At 54.5% G+C, this 20,317-nt stretch overlaps 1 protein-coding gene across 1 annotated transcript in view; it reads right to left on the bottom strand.

Moving 5' to 3' along the window:
* The window catches only part of ak9 (adenylate kinase 9), a 457,701-nt gene that overhangs the window by 103,519 nt on the left and 333,865 nt on the right, over window positions 1-20,317 (bottom strand). Inside the window, exons 32-33 of the mRNA XM_038801009.1 lie at window positions 7,605-7,823; window positions 5,885-6,098 (exon numbers count right to left, since the gene is read on the bottom strand). Coding sequence (XP_038656937.1) covers window positions 5,885-6,098; window positions 7,605-7,823 — 433 coding nt within the window. The remainder of the gene's footprint in view (window positions 1-5,884; window positions 6,099-7,604; window positions 7,824-20,317) is intronic.

Genomic DNA, 20,317 nt, shown 5'->3' with positions numbered 1-20,317 from the left:
CTAACCCGATTTTGTGTTTTACAGGGTGGACAGGGAGCGCGCAGCGTCTTACCGTTTCAGGGTGTACGAAGCTTTCCGTGCTCCCGGAGTTCAGCAGGCAGCCCGTCTCGTGCCCGTTGAGGTGGATTAGCGTCGTCATCTTGGCGAGCGTGCGTGGATGTGACTGGTCGAGCTGAATGGCCGCGAGCCGTGGAGAAGATCCATCGTCGTAGTCGTCGTCGGTCGAGTAGGTGCTGGCAGGACCTTGTGTGCCAGTCCAGGATGGCGGCGCCCAGGATCCGCACGTGGAGTCGGGGCCCCAAGATGGCGGTGCCCAGGACCCGCACGTGGAGTCGGGGCCCCAAGATGACGGCGCCCAGGACCCGCACGTGGAGTCGGGGCCCCAAGATGGTGGCGCCCAGGACCCGCACGTGGCGTCCAGGGCCCAAGATGGTGGCGCCCGCAGGACCCTCGTGGTTGCTGGGTGCGGGGTTAGCAGTGCCGGCGGGCCGATCGGAGAGGCTGAGAGCGGGGGCAGAGAGGCGCGCAGGCCTGGCGCAGGGGCCCGGGGGCGACGGGGGGGGGGGGGGGGGGAGAGATTAGCGCGGTGCGCTGGAAGGGCCCGGAGGAGGAGGAGCGGCGCGCAGGCCGGGCGCAGGGGGGGAGAGATTGGCGCGGTGCGCTAGAAGGGCCCGGAGGAGGAGATCCCCGGTCGCTGCGCGGCACAGCAGCGACCGATTTGGCCTGGCAGACCGACGAAAAATGGCCCTTCTTCCCGCAGCTCTTACAAAGGGCGGAACTGGCCGGGCAGCGCGGGCGACGGTGTTCGGCAAACCCACAGAAATAGCTGCGGGGCCCCGCGGACTTGTTGGGGCGTCCCGCGCGCAGGCCTGAGGGGGGTCAGGAGCGGCGGATGGCGGTGGGGAAGCGTGCCAGGAGGCCCAGGGCGCTGCAGTGTGGCTGGGGATGTAGGCGCGGGCGTTTAAGTCGGCGACCTCCAGGGAGGTGGAGAGAGTCCGTACCTCAGTTAGGCTGAGGTCGTCTTTTTCCAGCATCCGCTGGCGGATAGCGGCAGACTGCATCCCAGCCACGTAAGCATCTCTAATCAAAAGTTCCATGTGCTCAGTGGCTGAAACTTGGAGGCAGGCGCAATTCCTCCCCAGGACAGCGAGGGCCTGGTAAAAATTGTCTAAGGACTCACCGGGGAGCTGTTGTCTGGTAGCCAGCAGATGTCGGGCGAACACTCGGTTTACCGGTTTAAGAAACTGTCCTTTCAGCTTATCGATGGCTACGTCGTACTCTTTTTCTTCCCCTATCATCGTGTAGGCCGCCATGCCTACGCTGGAATGGAGAATATGAAGCTTCTGTGCCATGGTGGGGGGGCTGCTTGCGGATGCCAGGTAGCCATCGAAACACGCCAGCGAATGCTTGAAGATTTCCGATGCGTTGTGAGTTTGCGGGCTGATGCGGAGGCATTCGGGCTTGATCCGGAGCTCCATCTTCAAATTTCTAGCTGATTAAATTGATGTACCATCAATTGAACACGAGACAGGTTGCTGGACAAACGTATGGCTTTAATCAGCTAGATGTTAGCCCTGCGGTCGATTACAGTATAAGCACGACCGCCGGGAGTACTGGGTATTTATACCCCGCCCTGGAGGCGGGGTTAACTCAGCCTCTCGACCAATCGGGGAGCCGTCACATGACTGGTCTCAACCAACCGGTCGAGAGGCACATGACCGACCAGGGCCAATGGTAAGCCGGTGTTCTGCACCAATGGCAGGCAGCTATGCTAATCATGTCACCACAATGGGTCATGTGTCCGTCTTTTTCCCGCGTGTTGGGTTGAGGGCGGAGCTCGGGTTGGAAGCGCGGGCTTTCTTCCCGCGCCGGAGGAATTGGGGGCGGGGCCGGCGCTGGTAGGGAAGGATTGCGGGGGGGGGGGGGGGGGGTGGTTATGGCGGGAGTAGCCGGGGTCAGCAGAAGTCAGCTAACTCACAGAAGCACAATGTTAGGGGTAACGCAGCTGGGGGGCCCTAGCTTGGGGGAAGTGGGGGGGTTTGGGGGGGAGGAAGAAGGGGGGTGGGTACCGGGTTGTTGCTGCAGGGACTGTGAGGGAATGGATGGTGAAGGGCGGGGGTTGGGAGGGGGGTCTGCCACCGTGGGGAGCGGGCTTGGGGGGTTCCCTGGGCGCGTGGCAGGTTGAGGAAGAGCTATGGCTGATCGGCGTAGGGGGAGGGGGACGGCTCCCCGGGTTCGGCTGGTCACATGGAACGTGAGGGGGCTGAATGGTCCGGTGAAGCGATCCCGGGTCTTGGCTCACTTGAGGGGGTTGGGAGCGGATGTGGTTATGCTCCAGGAGACGCACCTCAGGGTTACGGATCAGGTGAGGCTAAGAAAAAGTTGGGTGGGACAGGTGTTTCACTCGGGGCTTGATGCGATGAACCGTGGGGTGGCAATTTTGGTCGGTAAGCCTGTCGTTCGTTGCGTCCAAAGTGGTGGCAGATAGTGCAGGTAGATATGTGATGCTGAGTGGGAGACTTCAGGGGGAGCGGGTGGTCTTGGTTAATGTTTATGCCCCCAACTGGGATGATGCGGGCTTCATGCGGCGTATGCTGGGCCTGATTCCGGACCTGGAGACAGGAGGATTGATTATGGGTGGGGACTTTAACACGGTGCTGGATCCGGCTCTGGATCGCTCGAAGTCTAGGATGGGCAGGAGGCCGGCAGCGGCCTCGGTGCTGAGGGGGTTCATGGATCAGATGGGGGGGTGGACCCTTGGAAGTTTTTGGAGCCGGGGGGTAGGGAGTTCTTCTTTTTCTGCCATGTTCATAAGGCATACTCCCGGATTGATTTTTTTTGTGCTTAGCAGGGCGCTAATCCCGAGAGTAGTGGGGGGGGGCGGAGTATTCGGCGATAGCCATTTCTGATCATGCCCCACATTTAGTGGATCTGGAGCTGGGGGAGGGGAAGGATCAGCGCCCGCTGTGGAGGCTGGATGTGGGGCTTTTGGCAGAGGAGGAAGTGTGTGGGTGGATCCGTAGGGGCATAGAGGGGTATGTAGAAACCAATGATAACGGGGAGGTGCAAGTTGGGGTGGTTTGGAAAGCGCTAAAGGCAGTAGTCAGAGGGGAGCTGATATCTATTCGGGCGCACAGGGAGAGGGGAGAGAGGGCCGAGAGGGAGAGGCTGGTGGAGGAAATGGTAAGGGTGGATAGGAAGTATGCTGACAACCCGGAGGAGGGGCTTTTGAGGAAGCGGCGCAATCTCCAAGCGGAATTTGACATTTTAACCACCCGGAAGGTGGAGGCGCAGTGGAGGAGGGCGCAGGGCGCGGCATATGAGTACAGGGAGAAGGCAAGTCGGATGTTGGCTCACCAGCTTCGGAAGCGGGAGGCAGCTAGAGAAATTGGGGGAGCCACGGATGCAGGAGGGAACTTGGTGCGGGGTGGAAAGGACATCAATGGGGTGTTCAGATCCTTTTACGAGGGGCTGTACCGGTGCCCCCCAGGGAAGCAGGTGGGATGGACCGTGGCAAGTGGGACGCGCTACCGCTTTAGTTGGCGGGCAGGGTCCCGGTGCTCCCGAGGTTTTTGTTTCTTTTCCAGTGCCTCCCCATATTGATCCCAAAGGCTTTTTTCAGAAGGGTGAATAAGTCGATTCTGGGGTTCGTGTGGGCGCGGAAGGCCCCGAGAGTAAGGAGGGTATTTTTGGAGCGAAGAAGGGAGGTAGGGGGCCTGGCGCTGCCCAACCTGTGTGGATATTATTGGGCGGCGAACGTGGCGATGATTCGCAGGTGGGTGACGGAAGGGGAGGGTGATGCATGGAAGAGATTGGAGGTGGCGTCCTGTGCGGGTACGAGTCTGGAGGCTTTGGTGACGGCCCCACTCCCACTCCCCCCGGCAAAGTACTCTACGAGTCCGGTGGTGGTTGCGTCCCTTAAAATCTGGGGACAGTGGAGGCGGCATAGGGGGGAAATGAAGGCCTCAGTTTGGGCCCCGATACGGGGCAATCACCGTTTTGTACCGGGGAGAACGGGTGGGGGATTTGGGAGTCGGCACAGGGCAGGCATCAGACAGTTTGGGGACCTCTTCCTGGATGGGAAGTTCGCGACTCTGGAGGAGCTGGTGGGGAAGTGGAACATCCCCCCTGAGAACGCTTTTAGGCACTTGCAGGTCAGGGCATTTGTTAAGAGTTTCCGGGGCTGCCGCCAAGGGGGGTACAAGATAGGGTGCTTTTGGGGATGTGGGTCGGTGGAGGAAAGATCTCGGCTATTTACCAGCTGATGCAGGAGGAGGAGCAGGCCTCAGTTGAAGAGCTCAAAGCGAAGTGGGAGGAAGAGCTAGGGGAAGAGATTGAAGATGGAACATGGTCGTACGCCCTGGAGAGGGTGAATTCCTCCTCCTCTTGCGCACGGCTCAGCCTAATCCAGCTGAAGGTGCTGCACAGGGCTCACATGACAGGGGCAAGGATGAGCCGGTTCTTCGGAGGGGAAGACAGGTGCGGGAGGTGTTCGGGAGGCCCGGCGAACCACACCCATATGTTCTGGGCTTGTCCGGCCTTGGAGAGGTTTTGGAAGGGGTAGGCGGGGACTTTGTCAGAAGTGGTCGGGTCTAGGGTCAAGCTGGGCTGGGGGCTCGCGATCTTTGGGGTAGCTTCGGAGCCGGGAGTGCAGGAGGCGAGAGAGGCCGGCATTCTGGCCTTTGCGTCTCTAGTAGCCCGGCTCATAATTCTGTTACAGTGGAGGGATACGCGGCCCCTGAGTTCGGAGGCCTGGATCAACGACATGGCTGGGTTCATCAAGTTGGAGAGGATGAAGTTTGCCCTGAGGGGGTCGGTACAGGGGTTCTTTCGGCGGTGGCAGCCCTTTCTCGACTTCCTGGCGAAGGGGTAGAGTGGTCGGTCTCTGCAGTAACTTGGGGGGGGGGGTTTGGGGATGGTTAGGGGGTTTGGTTTTGCGGCGGTGGGTTTGCTATGTTGTTATTTTCTTCTTTCTTGTATTGCTGTTGGTTTTTTGTTATTATTTATTTTGGGGGGGTGAGTTCTTTTCTTGTGTTGGTGTGGACACACGCCTTGTTTGTTTTAAATTGTGGGGAGAAAATTTGTTATTGAAAAACTTGAATAAAAATTATTTAAAAAACAAAATTTGCCACAAAATGTCTTTTGCACCCACCCTTCCATAAAAATGAGGCACCCTCCCACTGACTTCAGTGTAACCACTAATGTTGCTGCAAAATCAATTTTTATGTCAGTTTTGATAACTCTGGTTTTGACTTTGCTGGAAAATAAACAGCGATGCTATCAGCACTCGCCATTATTACTGGCTAAATCTGACAGCAAATTCCACCATTCACACAGAGGCAGTTAAACCTGGAAATACGGAAGTTGCTGTCAGATTGCTTCTCCACATGGTGCATTGTTCCAGTCCTCGCTGTAGACTTCAAATTGTAATGACTGCAAGGGCATGAACTTATGATTACTGCCCAGTAGTTTTACACTAAGAAAGGAATGAGCATTAGGGTTTTTGCAATCGGAAATAAATGAGTGGGGGGTGGAGGGTGGGTTGTGGCCATGGGACTTCGCTATTGGGCCACCCAATCGAAATGGCAGCCCCATAGTGGGGTCTCCTCAAGATGCATAAATTTGCATGGCAAGGGATATGGAATTGCTTCTCGATTTGCGCGCCCATGGGGAACGTAAATCGGTTGCAATTCTCGTCTGGCGGGAGAACCTAGTTGCCCAAATGGAGAATCTTGCCCAATGTATAAATGTTGGTTGCTGTTATTGAACATGAAACACATTTGTTTGCCGCTGATTGTACGATTAGCAGATAAATGCACAACAAACCAATGTATTATTTGAAGCTATGTTAAAAATCAAAGTTAGTTCTAAATTCTTTACCTACCAGTACTCTTTCCAGATTTTGGTGGTCCTACTATGGCAATCTTGATGGGCACAACAGGTCTAGGTTTAGGTTGGCAAATGTACTTTAAAGGATTTTCAATAAATTTGTCTCTGTTCTCCTTGGTAACAAAGTAATAAATATACTTGCGGTGTAAAAGGGGGAAGACATTTTGGTGCATATCAAGGATGGGTTGAATTGCAGTTCCATTGCTTAACTAAAAACAAGCAAAAACATTTTAAAACCAGACTCATTCTACCTAGGTATTATTTGCATCAAATGTTGTTTTCATTTGAAAAAGTTCAGCCACAGGTATCTATGTGTCCTATGTGTACTGTATGTTAGATACATTTTGTTCACATCCTTTATAACAGATTCAAACATTTTCTTTACAACTGACACCAAACTAACTGGTCTGTGGTTCATTCTCCCTCCCTTCTTAAATAGTGGGGTCACATTTCTTCTTCCAGTCTGGTCCAGAACTTATAAAATTTTGAAAGTTAAGCACCGGTGTATCCTCGATCTGTTTTGCCACTTCCAATGCCCATTCTGGGATGTAGCTAATCTAGTCCAGAGGATTTACCAACCTTTAATCCAGTTAACCTTTCTAGTACTACCACTTTACTAATAATTTATTTCTGCACCTCAGTATCACAGGTCCCCTGGTTGTCTTGTTCTGGGAGATTTTCTGCATCTTCTTCTGTGTAGACAGACACAAAGGGCGGGATTCTCTAATCCCGCGGCAGAGTGTCCATGCCGTCGGAAACGGCGTCGCGTTTTACGACGGCGTGAACGGGCCACTGCCAGGACTAATTCTGGCCCCTACAGGGGGCCAGCATGGCACTGGAACGATTCACGCCGCTCCAGCTGCCGATCCCGGCACAAACTGTGTGCTGCAGGATCCGCGCATGTGCAGTGGCGCCGGCGCCAACACGCACATGCGCAGTGGCACTGGCACCAACGTGCGCATGCACAGTGGCCTCCTTCAACGCGCCGGCCCCGACGCAACATGGCGCAGGGCTACAGGGCCAGCGCATAGGAAAGGAGGCCCCCAGCCAGAGAGGCCAGCCCGCCTGGTATGGAGGTTATTAGCCACGAGGAGAGATTGGCTAAACTCGGTTGTTCTCACTGGAATGAGGTTGAGGGACTCGATAGAAGTCTACAAAATTATAAGGGCCATAGACAGAGTGGATAGTCAGAGGCTCTTTCCCAGGGTAGAAGAGTCAATTACTCGGGGGGCATAGCTTTAAGGTGCGAGGGGCAAAGTTTGGAGGAGGTGTGTGAATGAGGAGGGTAGTGGGTACCTGGAACCCGCTGCCGGAGGAGGTGGTGGAAGTAGGTACGATTGTGACATTTATGGGGTGTCTTGACAAATACATGAATAGGATGGGAGTAGAGGAATATGGACCGGGAAGTGTAGAAGGTTTTAATTTAGATGGGCAGCGTGGTCAGCGGAGGCTTGGAGGGCCGAAGGGTCTGTTCCTGTGCTGTATTTTTCTTTGTTCTTATTACTTAAATTTGCAAGTTAATATCAAACACTATTGATATAATACTTATAAATTAAAACGATATATTTTGCAAGATAAATATTTCATAAATAAGTTCAATGATGTGGCTCAAGCTTTTAATTATTGCTATTAATCTGCACTTTTTTCCTTTAAGTTTTTTTGAAAGTTATTTATTATATATATTACACATAAACATATTAGCATTGTCCACTTACCTCAACAACATCCCAAAGACCAAAACTACTCAATAGTTTATAGGAATTCTTCAGTAACTTGTGAACCAGTTTTAAATTCACTGGGAAACATTTTTCAAACAGGCTAGCACGGTTTTTCACCAGAGGTTGCACTTTCTTATTCAACTTGTACTGGACAATGTGAGGTTTGTATTTTCCTTCTACTACAATGCACGGCATTAAACTTTCTCTCAGTTGCTCCTGTTAATATCAAACAAACAACAATTTCAAACTGAATGAAATTATTTACATGTGTGCATTCAGAACTGAGTAACAAAACTGATCATAGACTAACTATGCTCTAACATTGGTATAATTTGATGTTTGACTATAAAGCAAAATAATTTGAACTGATGCATATCTGTTCCGTGAATCCAATTATTCTAATCACCACCAATCTATGACAGCACATTCTAAACCCACGGCCTCTACCACCCGGAAGGACAAGGACAGCAGATGCATGGTAACAGCACCACTGGCACATTTCCCTCCAAGTCACACAACAACAGTGTGGTTATATGATTTGCATACCTGTCTGCCATTGGGGCAGAACTCCGGCTTACCATTGGCCCTGGTCGGTCATGTGCCTCTCGACCGATTGGTCGAGAGGCTGAGTTAACCGCGCCTCCTTGCCGAGGTATAAACAGTCAAACGTCCGGCGGTCGTCCATTTTATTGTAGACGACCGCAGGGCTAAGTTCTAGTTTATTAAAGCCTAACTTTTGTAAAGCAACTCGTCTCTCGTACAATTGATGGCACATCAATTTAATAAACTACAATTTTGAAGATGGAGTTCCGGATCAAGCCCGAATGCCTCCGCATCAGCCTGCAAACTCCGAACGCTGCAGAACTTTTTCAACTTTGGCTAACATGCCTCGAAGGATACCTGGCATCTACAACCACCCCCCCCACCGTGGCACAGAAGCTGCACGTCCTCCACTCCAGCGTGGGTATCGACGCCTATGCAATAATCAAAGAAGAAACGGATTATGATGCAGCAATACTAAAGCTAAAGGGACAATTCATTAAACCAGTCAACAGGGTATTCGCCCGACATCTGCTGGCCACCAGACGGCAGCTCCCCGGTGTGTCACTAAACCAATTTTACCAGGCCCTCGCTATCCTGGGGAGGAATTGCTCCTGCGTCGCAGTCTCAGCTACGGAGCACATGGAACTACTGATCAGAGACACTTACATGGCTGGGATGCAGTCCCCCGCTATCCGCCAGCGGATGCTGGAGAGAGACGACCTCAGCTTAACTGAGGCACGGACTCTCTCCTCCTCCCTGGAGGTCGCCGATCAAAATGCCCGCGCCTATGACCCCAGCCAGGCCTCCTGGCACGCTTCCCCACCGCCATCCGCCGCTCCCCACCTCCCTCAGGCCTGTACCGCGGGACGCCCCGACAAGTCCACGGGGCCCCGCTGCTACATTTGTGGGTTCGTGAAACACCCTCGCCCACGCTGCCCAGCCCGCTCCGCCCTCTGTAAGAGCTGCGGGAAGAAGGGCCACTTCTCCACGGTCTGCCAGGCCAAAACGGTGGCTGCGCCCGTTTCCCCCCCACCCCCGGGCCCCTGCCACCGGCCTGTGCGCCTCTCTCTCTACTCCGGGCCCTCCAGGTCCCCTCCTAGACGCAGTATAACTCTCTCCCCCCTGCCCCCGGGCCCCCGCGCCTGGCCTGCTAGCCTCTCTCTCTCCTCCGGGGCCGCTCCAGCTCCCCGGAGCCCTCCTAACCGCCGCCCAAATCTCCCCCCCCGCCCCCGGGCCCGGCGCCCGACCTGCACGCCTCTCCGGGCCCTCCCAGTCCCTTCCTGCCCGCCGCGAGAGTCTCTCCCCCCCCCGCCCCCGGGCCCCGGCGCCCGACCTGCACGCCTCTCCGGGCCCTCCCGGTCCCTTCCTGCCAGCCGCGCGAGTCTCTCCCCCCCCGCCCCCGGGCCCCGGCGCCCGACCTGCACGCCTCTCCGGGCCCTCCCAGTCCCTTCCTGCCCGCCGCGCGTGTCTCCGCCCCCAGGCCCCGGCGCCCGACCTGCACGCCTCTCCGGGCCCTCCCGGTCCCTTCCTGCCCGCCGCGCTAGTCTCCCCCCCCGCGCCTGGCCTGCGTGCCTCACCGCCCCCGCACGCAGCCGCTCCACTCGGCTCGCCGGCACCGCTAGCCCCGCCCCCAGCAACCACGAGGGCCCCACGGACGCCGCCATCTTGGAGCGCCGACTCCACGTGCGGGTCCTGGGCGCCGCCATCTTGGAGCGCCGACTCCACGTGCGGGTCCTGGGCGCCGCCATCTTGGGGCCCCGACTCCACATATGGGTCCTGGGCGCTGCCATCTTGGGATCCCGACTCCACGTGCGGATCCTGGCCACCGCCTTCCGGGACTGGCACGCAAGGTTCTTCCAGCATCTACTTGGACGGCGACGACGAATACGGATTTTCTCCACGGCTCGCGGCCATTCAGCTCGACCAGTCACATCCACGCACGCTCGCCAAAACGACAACGCTGGTCCACCTCAACGGCCACGAGACGGGCTGCCTGCTGGACTCCGGGAGCACGGAAAGCTTCGTTCACCCTGCCACGGTTAGACGCTGCGCGCTCCCTGTCCGGTAAAACACAAAATCGGGTTAGCCTCAGGTTCGCACTCCGTCCACATCACCGGGTGCTGCATCGCGGACCTCACGGTCTAGGGGAAGGTTTTTAAAAATTATAAATTCCTTGTCCTCCCTGACCTTTGCGCACCGGCACTCCTAGGACTGGACTTCCAATGCAGCCTGCAGAGCTTGACTTTTCAATTCGGCGGCCCTATACCCCCCCTCACTGTCTGCAGTCTCGCGTCCCTCAAAGTGGACCCCCCCTCCTTGTTTGCTAATCTCACCCCCGATTGCAAACCCGTCGTGACACGGAGCAGACGGTACAGCGCCCAGGACCGGTCCTTCATCAGGTCCGAGGTCCAGAGGCTGCTGACGGAAGGTGTCATCGAGGCCAGCAACAGTCCCTGGCGAGCCCAAGTGCTGGTGGTCCGGACTGGGGAGAAAAACTGGATGGTCATCGACTATAGCCAGACCATCAACCGGTTTACGCAACTGGACGTGTATCCTCTCCCCCGTATTTCCACCATGGTAAACGATATCGCTAAATACAAGGTCTTCTCCACTGTGGATATTAAGTCCGCTTATCACCAGCTCCCCATCCGCGCGAGTGACCGCAAATACACCGCGTTTGAGGCAGATGGGCGCCTCTACCACTTCCTTAGGGTTCCATTTGGTGTCACAAATGGGGTCTCGGTCTTCCAACGGGAGATGGGCCGAATGGTCGACAAGTATGGATTACAGGCTACCTTCCCGTATCTTGATAATGTCACCATCTGCGGCCACGATCAGCAGGACCATGACGCCAACCTCCAGCAATTCCTCCAAACCGCAAAACTCCTTAACCTCACATACAATAAGGATAAGTGCGTGTTTAGCACCGACCGTCTAGCCATCCTCGGCTACGTAGTGCGTAAAGGAGAGATAGGCCCCGACCCCGAATGCATGCGCCCCCTAATGGAACTCCCTCTCCCCAGTACCCCCAAATCCCTCAAATGCTGCCTGGGGTTCTTCGCATACTACGCCCAATGGGTTCCCAACTACGCTGACAAGGCCCGTCCCCTCATTCAAACCATGACCTTCCCGCCGTCGCCAGAGGTCTGCCAGGCCTTTAGCCGCATCAAAGCGGACATCGCAAAGGCCACGATGCGCGCCATCGACGAGTCCCTCCCCTTCCAGGTCGAGAGCGACGCATCAGAAGTTGCTCTGGCGGCCACGCTGAACCAAGCGGGCAGACCCGTGGCCTTCTTCTCCAGAACCCTCCAGGCTTCCGAACTCCGCCACCCCTCTGTGGAAAGGAAGCCCAGGCCATAGTCGAAGCGGTGCGACATTGGAGGCACTATTTGGCCGGCAGGAGGTTTACCCTCCTCACAGACCAACGGTCAGTAGCCTTCATGTTTGATAATGCACAAAGGGGCAAGATCAAGAATGACAAGATCTTACGGTGGCGGATCGAGTTGTCCACGTACAACTATGAGATCTTGTATCGTCCTGGGAAGCTCAATGAGCCTCCTGATGCCCTGTCCCGCGGTACCTGCGCCAGCGCACAGATAGACCGCCTCCGCTCCCTCCACGCGGACCTCTGCCATCCAGGGGTGACCCGCCTCTACCATTTCATTAAGGCCCGCAAACTGCCTTTCTCCAGCGCGGAAGTTAGGTCAGTAACCCGTGACTGCTACATCTGCGCAGAGTGCAAACCGCACTTCTACCGCCCCGAGCGCGCACACCTGATCAAAGCATCCCGCCCCTTTGTAGCCACCTAAGATGGACACTGGGCTAACAAAATGGAGAACTGCTAAGACTGTAGGGAGAAAACAGTTTTAGCCAGGACAAGCAGTCTGCAAAGGCTAATTAGCATTCTGCACGTAACGAAACTAGTTTATGGCCAGGTGAAAGATCTCAACCAAAGGTGTAAATAGCAAAACGCTTTGCATAGTAATGAGGCAATCCAGATCTGGGCACACACAATAGCAACATTTGGGTTTGAATGGATACTTTGAGTGGACGCCCAGACGAAACGGCACCAGAAGTATCCATCACAAAATACCCTAGAGACCGCCCCACCCATCGAGAAGAGACCCTCAGATTGGGGGATTTGTAAGACATCGATTGGGAAATGACCCAATCGATACCTGGCAGGTAAAGGCCCGCCCCGAAAAGGCACGGACATTGGGGGACCTATAAAGATAGACCCCGCACATGGTTCTGTCTGTTTTGCTCCGGCCTCGCTGTCTGTTGTTGCTCCGGCTTGCTGTTTCGACTCCGACTCCAGCCTCCAGATCCTGTCTTCCATCACCAGCCATTGAGCACCAGCCATCGTTCAGTAAGTGCCAAAACGACGCTCGCTACGTGAACCCGGCATTGCTTATACATTATTCGACTATTAGCGAACAGAAGGTGCAGCCCAGAAAGGAACAAAGGCCTTGTCCCCTGACCTTGCTGGTTCCTACTTAGATAAGTATTTAGTCGTTTAATAGTAGAAATAAGTATTAGTCTTTAGCGTGTGCATGCGTATTTATTATATTTGTATAATAAATATCAATCGTTTGAACTTACTAATCGGTGTATAGTTTTATTACTTTGAACCTGACCTTGAAATACTTGTGAGGTGTCTAAATACGGCACCTGGCGACTCCGAGCTGAAAATACACACACAGAGCTGTAGCAGTGTTAAGCACACGGCCTTTAAACGGAGGCGTGTTAATACACTCCAATAAACGCGTAGTACACTCAAGTAAAACGTGCAACACCTTCGAACGTCTCAGCATTGACTTCAAGGGGCCCCTTCCCTCTAACAACCGCAACATTTATTTCCTGGGGGTAATTGACGAATTCTCCCGCTTCCCCTTCGCCATTCCCTGCCCCGACATGACCACATTGACCGTCATTAAGGCACTCCACTTCGTCTTCTCCCTGTTTGGCTACCCCGCGTACATACACAGCGATCGGGGGTCCTCCTTTATGAGCGACGAGCTGCGTCAATTCCTGCTCAGCAGGGCCATTGCCTCTAGCAGGACGACCAGCTATAACCCCCGGGGTAACGGACAGATCGAGCGGGAGAATGGTACCATCTGGAAGACCATACTACTGGCCCTCCGGCCCAGAGATCTCCCTATTTCCCGATGGCAAGAGGTGATCCCCGATGCCCTACATTCAATCCGCTCACTCCTCTGTACCGCAACTAATCAGACACCTCATGAACGTCTTCTTGTTTTCCCCAGGAAGTCATCCTCCGGATCCCCTCTCCCGACGTGGCTGGTCACCCCCGGACCCATCTTGCTCCGGAAGCATGTGCGGGTGCACAAGTCCGACCTGTTGGTGGAACAAGTCCAGTTACTCCACGCTAACCCGCAGTATGCGTATGTGGAGTACCCCGACGGTCGACAGGACACGGTCTCCCTCCGGGACCTGGCACCCGCCGGCGTGCGGCCTTCCCCCCCCTCCACCACAGACCCCCCACTTTTTTTTTTTCCCTAGCGCCCCACTCAGGTTCCCCCTTCCCCATCCATGGCGTCTACACAGCCAGCTCGGGTGACGGAGACTGTTCAAGGACCATCGCTCCCGGACGTCAGCGGAACCACCACCATCGGCCGACCTGACGTCACCTCCTCCACTGCGGTGGTCTGCCTGAACGTCACGGGCCACAAAAAGACTGATCGAATCGTTCTAAATTTCGACAGCTCCATGGACTTTTGGGTAATATCGCTTATTGTCTGGGCCAGTGGGAAGCCCCCAAATTCGATAAAAGGAGAGAAAATTTATGTCCTCCCGGCTGCTACTTATATCATCAGTTCTCTCCCTCCCCGCCCCCCCGCCCCGGCTCTCGTTCATACGCACCCCCCCCCCCCGGTTTCTTTCTCCACAAGGGGTGAATGTGGTGATATGATTTGCGTACCTGTCTGCCATTGGGGCAGAACACCGGATTACCATTGGCCCTGGTCGGTCATGTGCCTCTCGACCGATTGGTCGAGAGGCTGAGTTAACCGTGTCTCCTTGCCGAGGTATAAATAGTCAAACGTCCGGCGGTCGTCCATTTTATTGTAGACGACCGCAGGGCTAAGTTCTAGTTTATTAAAGCCTAACTTTTGTAAAGCAACTCGTCTCTCGTACAATTGATGGCACATCAAACAGCATCGTGATTTGGCATCATTGATGGAATCTTCCACTCCAGTCCTACGTTCAATGGTGGGAATAGGCAGTTGGAGCGACTTTGGCTGTTGAGCGTGGGGGGTGGGGAGTCGCATCGTGTGCTGCTCTCCTCATTATTTATGCAGCTATGTGTTTTATATAATCTCATGGTGGGCAGGCAGGAAGTTGTATGCTCCGCTCTCGTGCCTAGATGTCATATTTAAAAAGCAGCTGGACAGCCATTTATTCATCGCGTCAGGACTTTAGGAGAAAAAGGTCAAAAAGAAAACACCAAACTCCAACCCCAGGCTTCAGCGATTCCGCCCGAGGGAATATCCCCAGGCTGTCCAGGAAAGGCCTATTTCCGAGGGATGGCAACTGGATGCCCACTTGTGTGAACACAGCAGTCTGGAAGGAGGTCGCCATGGTAGTTAGTGTCCTTGGGGTCTAACAGAGGACAGCTCTGCAGTGCAGGAAACAGGTGAACTATCTCATCCTCACCACGAGGGTAATTGAACCTTCGGCTCACTCCAAATTCACATCACCGCTCATTTTGTGTTTCTGACATGGGATGCGGGTGTCATTGGCAAGGCCATCATTTGTATGCTCATCCCTAAGTGCCCTTGAGAAAGTGGTGGTGTCACCTTCTTCAACTGCTGCAGCCCATATGGGGTAGGAAAGCAACGGTAGGGCATTTACCCATCTGCAGTGAAGATGCAGCAATGGGGTGTGAACTAGAGGCAGCTTGTAGGTGGTGCTGTTCCCATGCATCTGCTCTCCTTGTCCTTCTAGCAGGTGGAGGTCGTGGATTTGAGAGGTGTTGTCAAAGGACCCTTGGTGACTTGCTGCAGTGCATACGCTGCTCCACTGTGCGTTGATGGTGGAAGGAGTGAATGTTCAAGGTGATGGATAGGATACTAGTCAAGTGGGCTTCTTTTTCCTGGATGTTGTCCGGCTCCTTGAATGTTGTTGGAGCTACACAAAGAATCACAGAAAAATACAGTGCAGAAAAGGCCCTCCGGTCCATCAAGTCTGCACCGCCATGTGAAAGGCACCCTGGGCGGGATTCTCTGATAATGGGGCTAAGTGTTGACGCTGTCGTAAATATCCGAGCGTTTTACAACGGCGTCAACGGGCCCCATACCCCACCGATTCTGCGGCCCACAAGGGGCCAGCATGGGCACCTCGAGAAGCATGGGGGAGCGGTCCGAGATCACCGTCCGATACGCGGGCTGTGTGAAATAACCCCACCCCACAGACACAGATGGCTGCCCGCCACGTAGCGCAAGGTTCCGGGATGCCGACCTAGAACAAAGAACATAGAACATTACAGCGCAGTACGGGCCCTTCGGCCCTCGATGTTTCGCCGACCTGTGAAACCATCTGAAGCCTATCTGACCTACACTATTCCATTTTCATCCATATGTCTATCCAGCGACCACTTAAATGCCCTTAAAGTTGGCGAGTCTACTACTGTTGCAGGCAGGGCGTTCCACACCCCTACTACTCTCTGAGTAAAGAAACTGCCTCTGACATCTGTCCTAAATCTACTACCCCTCAATTTAAAGCTATGTCCCCTCGTGTTGGTCATCACCATCCGAGGAAAGAGACTCTCACTGTCCACCCTACCTAACCCTCTGACTATCTTATATGTCTCTATTAAGTCACCTCTCAGCCTTCTCCTCTCTAACGAAAACAACCTCAAGTCCCTGAGCCTTTCCTCGTAAGACCTTCCCTCCATACCAGGCAACATCCTAGTAAATCTCCTCTGAACCCTTTCCAAAGCTTCCACATCCTTCCTATAATGTGGTGACCAGAACTGCACGCAGTACTCCAGGTGTGGCCGCACCAGAGTTATGTACAGCTGCAGCATGACCTTGTGGCTCTGAAACTCAATCCCCCTACTGATAAAGGCTAGCACACCATATGCCTTCTTAACAGCCATATTAACCTGGGTAGCAACTTTCAGGGATTTATGTACCTGGATGCCGTGATCTCTCTGTTCATCTACACTACCAAGAATCTTGCCATTAGCCCAGTACTCTGCATTCCTGTTACTCCTTCCAAAGTGAACCACCTCACACTTTTCCGCATTAAACTCCATCTGCCACCTCTCAGCCCAGCTCTGCAGCTTATCTATGTCCCTCTGTATCCTATAACATCCTTCATCACTATCCCCAACTCCACCGACCTTCGTGTCATCTGCAAATTTACTAACCCATCCTTCTACACCCTCTTCCAGGTCATTTATAAAAATGACAAACAGCAGTGGCCCCAAAACAGATCCTTGCGGTACACCACTAGTAACTGAACTCCAGGATGAATATTTGCCATCAACCACTACCCTCTGTCTTCTTTCAGCTAGCCAATTACTGATCCAAACCGCTAAATCACCTTCAATCCCATAATCCTTATTTTTTGCAATAGCCTACCGTGTGGAACCTTATCAAACGCCTTACTGAAATCCATATACACCACATTAACCGCTTTACCCTCATCCACCTGTTTGGTCACCTTCTCAAAAAACTCAATAAGGTTTGTGAGGCATGAACTACCCTTCACAAAACCGTGTTGAGTATCGCTAATCAACTTGTTCTTTTCAAGATGATTATAAACCCTATCTCTTATAACCTTTTCCAACATTTTACCCACGACCTCCACACGCTCCTGGACCTGTGAAGCAGAGGAGAGGGGCTCTGTACTCCGGGCCCAGCCGCATGACCCCACCCAACACCTTTCGCCATTTGTGGCGGGAGGTGGGCGCTGCTGTCAGCGCTGTCGGGCTGACACCCAGGACAGGCGACCAGTGTCGCAAGAAGCTGCACTACCTACTCAGGACAACCAGGGTGAGTACCCAACACTGTGCCCCTGCCATCAACCCCTCTACCCCAGCACATGTGAAACCGTCCACCCCCCCCACCCCCCTCAGGGGGACGGTACAACCCCCGCTCTGACCAGCTTTGCTGCACCTACCCATGCCAGCTGCATTGGCTGGGTGCCCTGTGCACCTATGCCATCATAGACCCAACCGCTGGACTGCATGCGTCGGACCGCCTAACACTGCTGATGTTTGTGTGCCCCCCTCCAGAAGAAAAATGCCCATAACCGCAGGGAGAGGGAGAAAACTGGAGGGGGTGCATCTGTATTGTGCCCCCTCACTGCGCATGAGCAGAGGGCAGAGTACCTCGCTGGCGGACCCGAAGACCGGGAGGTTGCCGATTCCGAGATCAGAGGCGCGGTCACCAAGTGAGATCTCCCTGTCTGGCCCCAGACCCTCACCCCAGCCCTCACTCCAGCCCCTCATCCCACCCTCTCACTCCAGCCCCTCACCCCTCCCCTGACCTCCTCACCCCAGCCCCTCACCCCCGTCTGTCTGTCTAACCATACATGCTGTCTGTGTCTTACAGGAGCAGCCGGCGGTGGTCCCGGCCCATCCAGCGCCCCCCACCGCCAGTCAGTGCCAGGGCCGGTGGCCCCCAGGGACACAGGCAATGATGGGGAGGGCAGCAATCATAGCAGCCCTGTGCCTGACACGGAGACCCAGGACACAGGAATGCAGAGGACTGACAACCAGCACACGGAGATATAGGACACAGAAACACACGGGACGGACACCCAGGTCACAGGAATGCAGAGGACGGACACACAGAGGACGGGCACACAGAGGACGGGCACACAGAGGACGGGCACACAGAGGACGGGCACACAGAGGACGGGCACACAGAGGATGGATGCACAGAGGGCGGACACACAGGGGACAGGCACACAAAGGATGGACACACAGAGGGCGGACACACAGAGGACGGGCACACAGTGGACGGACACACAGAGGGCGGACACACAGGGGACGGACACACAGAGGACAGAATTTCCACACTCACCCATAGACCCGATGCTGTCAGAGACCCAGGGACGAGAGAAGGGGATCACGGCCGGTTTCCAGCAGCTTAGCTGCAGATGCAGGTGGAGGAGTGCATCCGCTAGCAGGAGCAGGGAATGGTGTCGGTAATGCTTACCACCCAGGTTGAAACCGAACGTGTGGCGTCCCCGGTGGAGGCAATGGGAGCGACGATGTCGGGCATGGTCAGGTTGTGCAAGGCCTGGGGCTTTCTGCGCATGCGGCGTCCATGGCCCAGGACAGGGCTGCCCACTCAGGCAACCATGAGTCAGAACCAGCTGCAGATTGTAGTGGCGCTCCTCACCGTGACCCAGTCTCAGCAGGCCATTGCTGAGAGCTTCGGCGTCATTGCCCGGTTGCTGGACGGCATCACACAGACACACAAAGGGATGGCCAACTCCCTGAGCTCCATGGCTGTTAACTTACAGACCCTGGTCAAGACCAGAACGGGCCTCCAGGACTGGCAGCGCCAGGTGTCGGGGAGCCTCGGGGAATGGCTCCGAGGATTAGGCTATTGAGTTGGAAAGTCAGCCATGATCGTGATAAATGGCAGGGCAGGCTCGAAGGGCCAAAAGGCCTCCTCCTGCTATCTTCTATGTATTTATGTATCTATGGCCTTTGCAATATGATATAACTTAGTTTTTGTCTTTATAATGTCCTTGACCTTGTTTAGCCATGGATGTTTTTACCCCTCTTACCATCTATTTTTGTAATTGGGATATATTTAGTTGTGAGGAATTGAGTATCTCCTTAAACAACTGATACTGGTCATCAGCTATTCTACCTTTTAGCCTTCCTGCCTAGTCTACCTGGACGAAATTTGTCCTCAAGCCAACGTAATTTCCTTTGTTTAATTCCAGAACACTAGTGTGGGACTCCATTTTCTCGCCCCCAAACTGAATCTTGAATTCTACCGTACTATGGTCACTACTCCCTAGTGGATCCTTAACTATGAGGCCATTAATTAGTCCCTACTCATTACAGAATACCAAATCGAGAGTAGCCTCCTCCCTGGTTAGTTTCCCAACATACTGTTCCAGGAAACAATCTCTAATGCATTCAATTCCTGCAGTTGATGTGCCTATTAAAATCACCTATTATTATTGTCGTACCTTTCTTGCAAGCTGACATCTGTAGGTAGAATCAGAAAACCCTTTGCCGATACTATCTCAAACGGGGCTGTTTCTCTATGGTGCAGCTCCCAGAACAGCTATGAGCACCCCCCACCACTGCCCTGCTGGTCCTGGTGTCATGCAGCAAGTCATCCCTGTGTTGGAACCAACAATTCTACGGACACGTGCTTGTAGGATTAGAATAGCGGTTTTAATATACTCACAACAGAGCCAGCCGGTTAGCCATTGAACTTTCGGTGAACTGGCCGGCTGACCATGTGGCACTGAGCTTTTATACAGGAGCTTCCGGGGGAGGAGTCCTGGGCAGAGCCAAGGGAGAAGCCCCATACAACTCGAGCATTCCCAGAGCTACTCCCCCTGGAGGACAGGTAGTGCAACTGCATTTACAATACAGACACATGTATATACAGATTACAATCCGGTGTGAATCACATTCACCCACTGTGAAACATCGAGTCCAGCGGGGGTGGTGGCTCACAGATTTAGTCTGTCCGGTGGATGAATTGTTGTTTTCGATCTGCGGAGCACCGGGGTTGCAGCCTCTTGTGGTGGCTGGGTGTGTGTTGAGAGCTGGGGTACGATGGCAGACTCCGGGGCGGGTCCCGTCCGAACTTTATACACCTCTGGCTCGACCGGAGACTGGGGGCGCTGGGGGCAGGCTGGTTCTGGTTCGTGGAACCGGTGGGGTGAGCTTGCGGAATCGGGGGCACAAGGGGGCGGCAGCATAGGGAACGGGGTAAGGGGTTCCTCAGTGGGGGTGGGGGGGGGGGGCTGGATCCAGTGGGTGCCAGGTCCCGAAGGGATACTGTGTCCTGGCGACCGTCCGGGAACTCCATGAATGCGTACGGGGGGTTGGATTGGAGGAGGTGCACCTTTTCAACAAGGGGGTCAGTTTTGTGCCCCCTGACGTGCTTCCTCAGGAGGACCGGGCCTGGTGTCCTCAGCCACGCCGGAAGTGAGAC

This window comes from Scyliorhinus canicula, chromosome 6, assembly GCF_902713615.1.
Source record: "Scyliorhinus canicula chromosome 6, sScyCan1.1, whole genome shotgun sequence".
NCBI classification, from domain to species: Eukaryota; Metazoa; Chordata; class Chondrichthyes; order Carcharhiniformes; family Scyliorhinidae; genus Scyliorhinus; species Scyliorhinus canicula.
The sequence above is the reverse complement of the archived record's forward strand: the minus strand, read 5'-3'. Positions and strand labels throughout refer to the sequence as shown.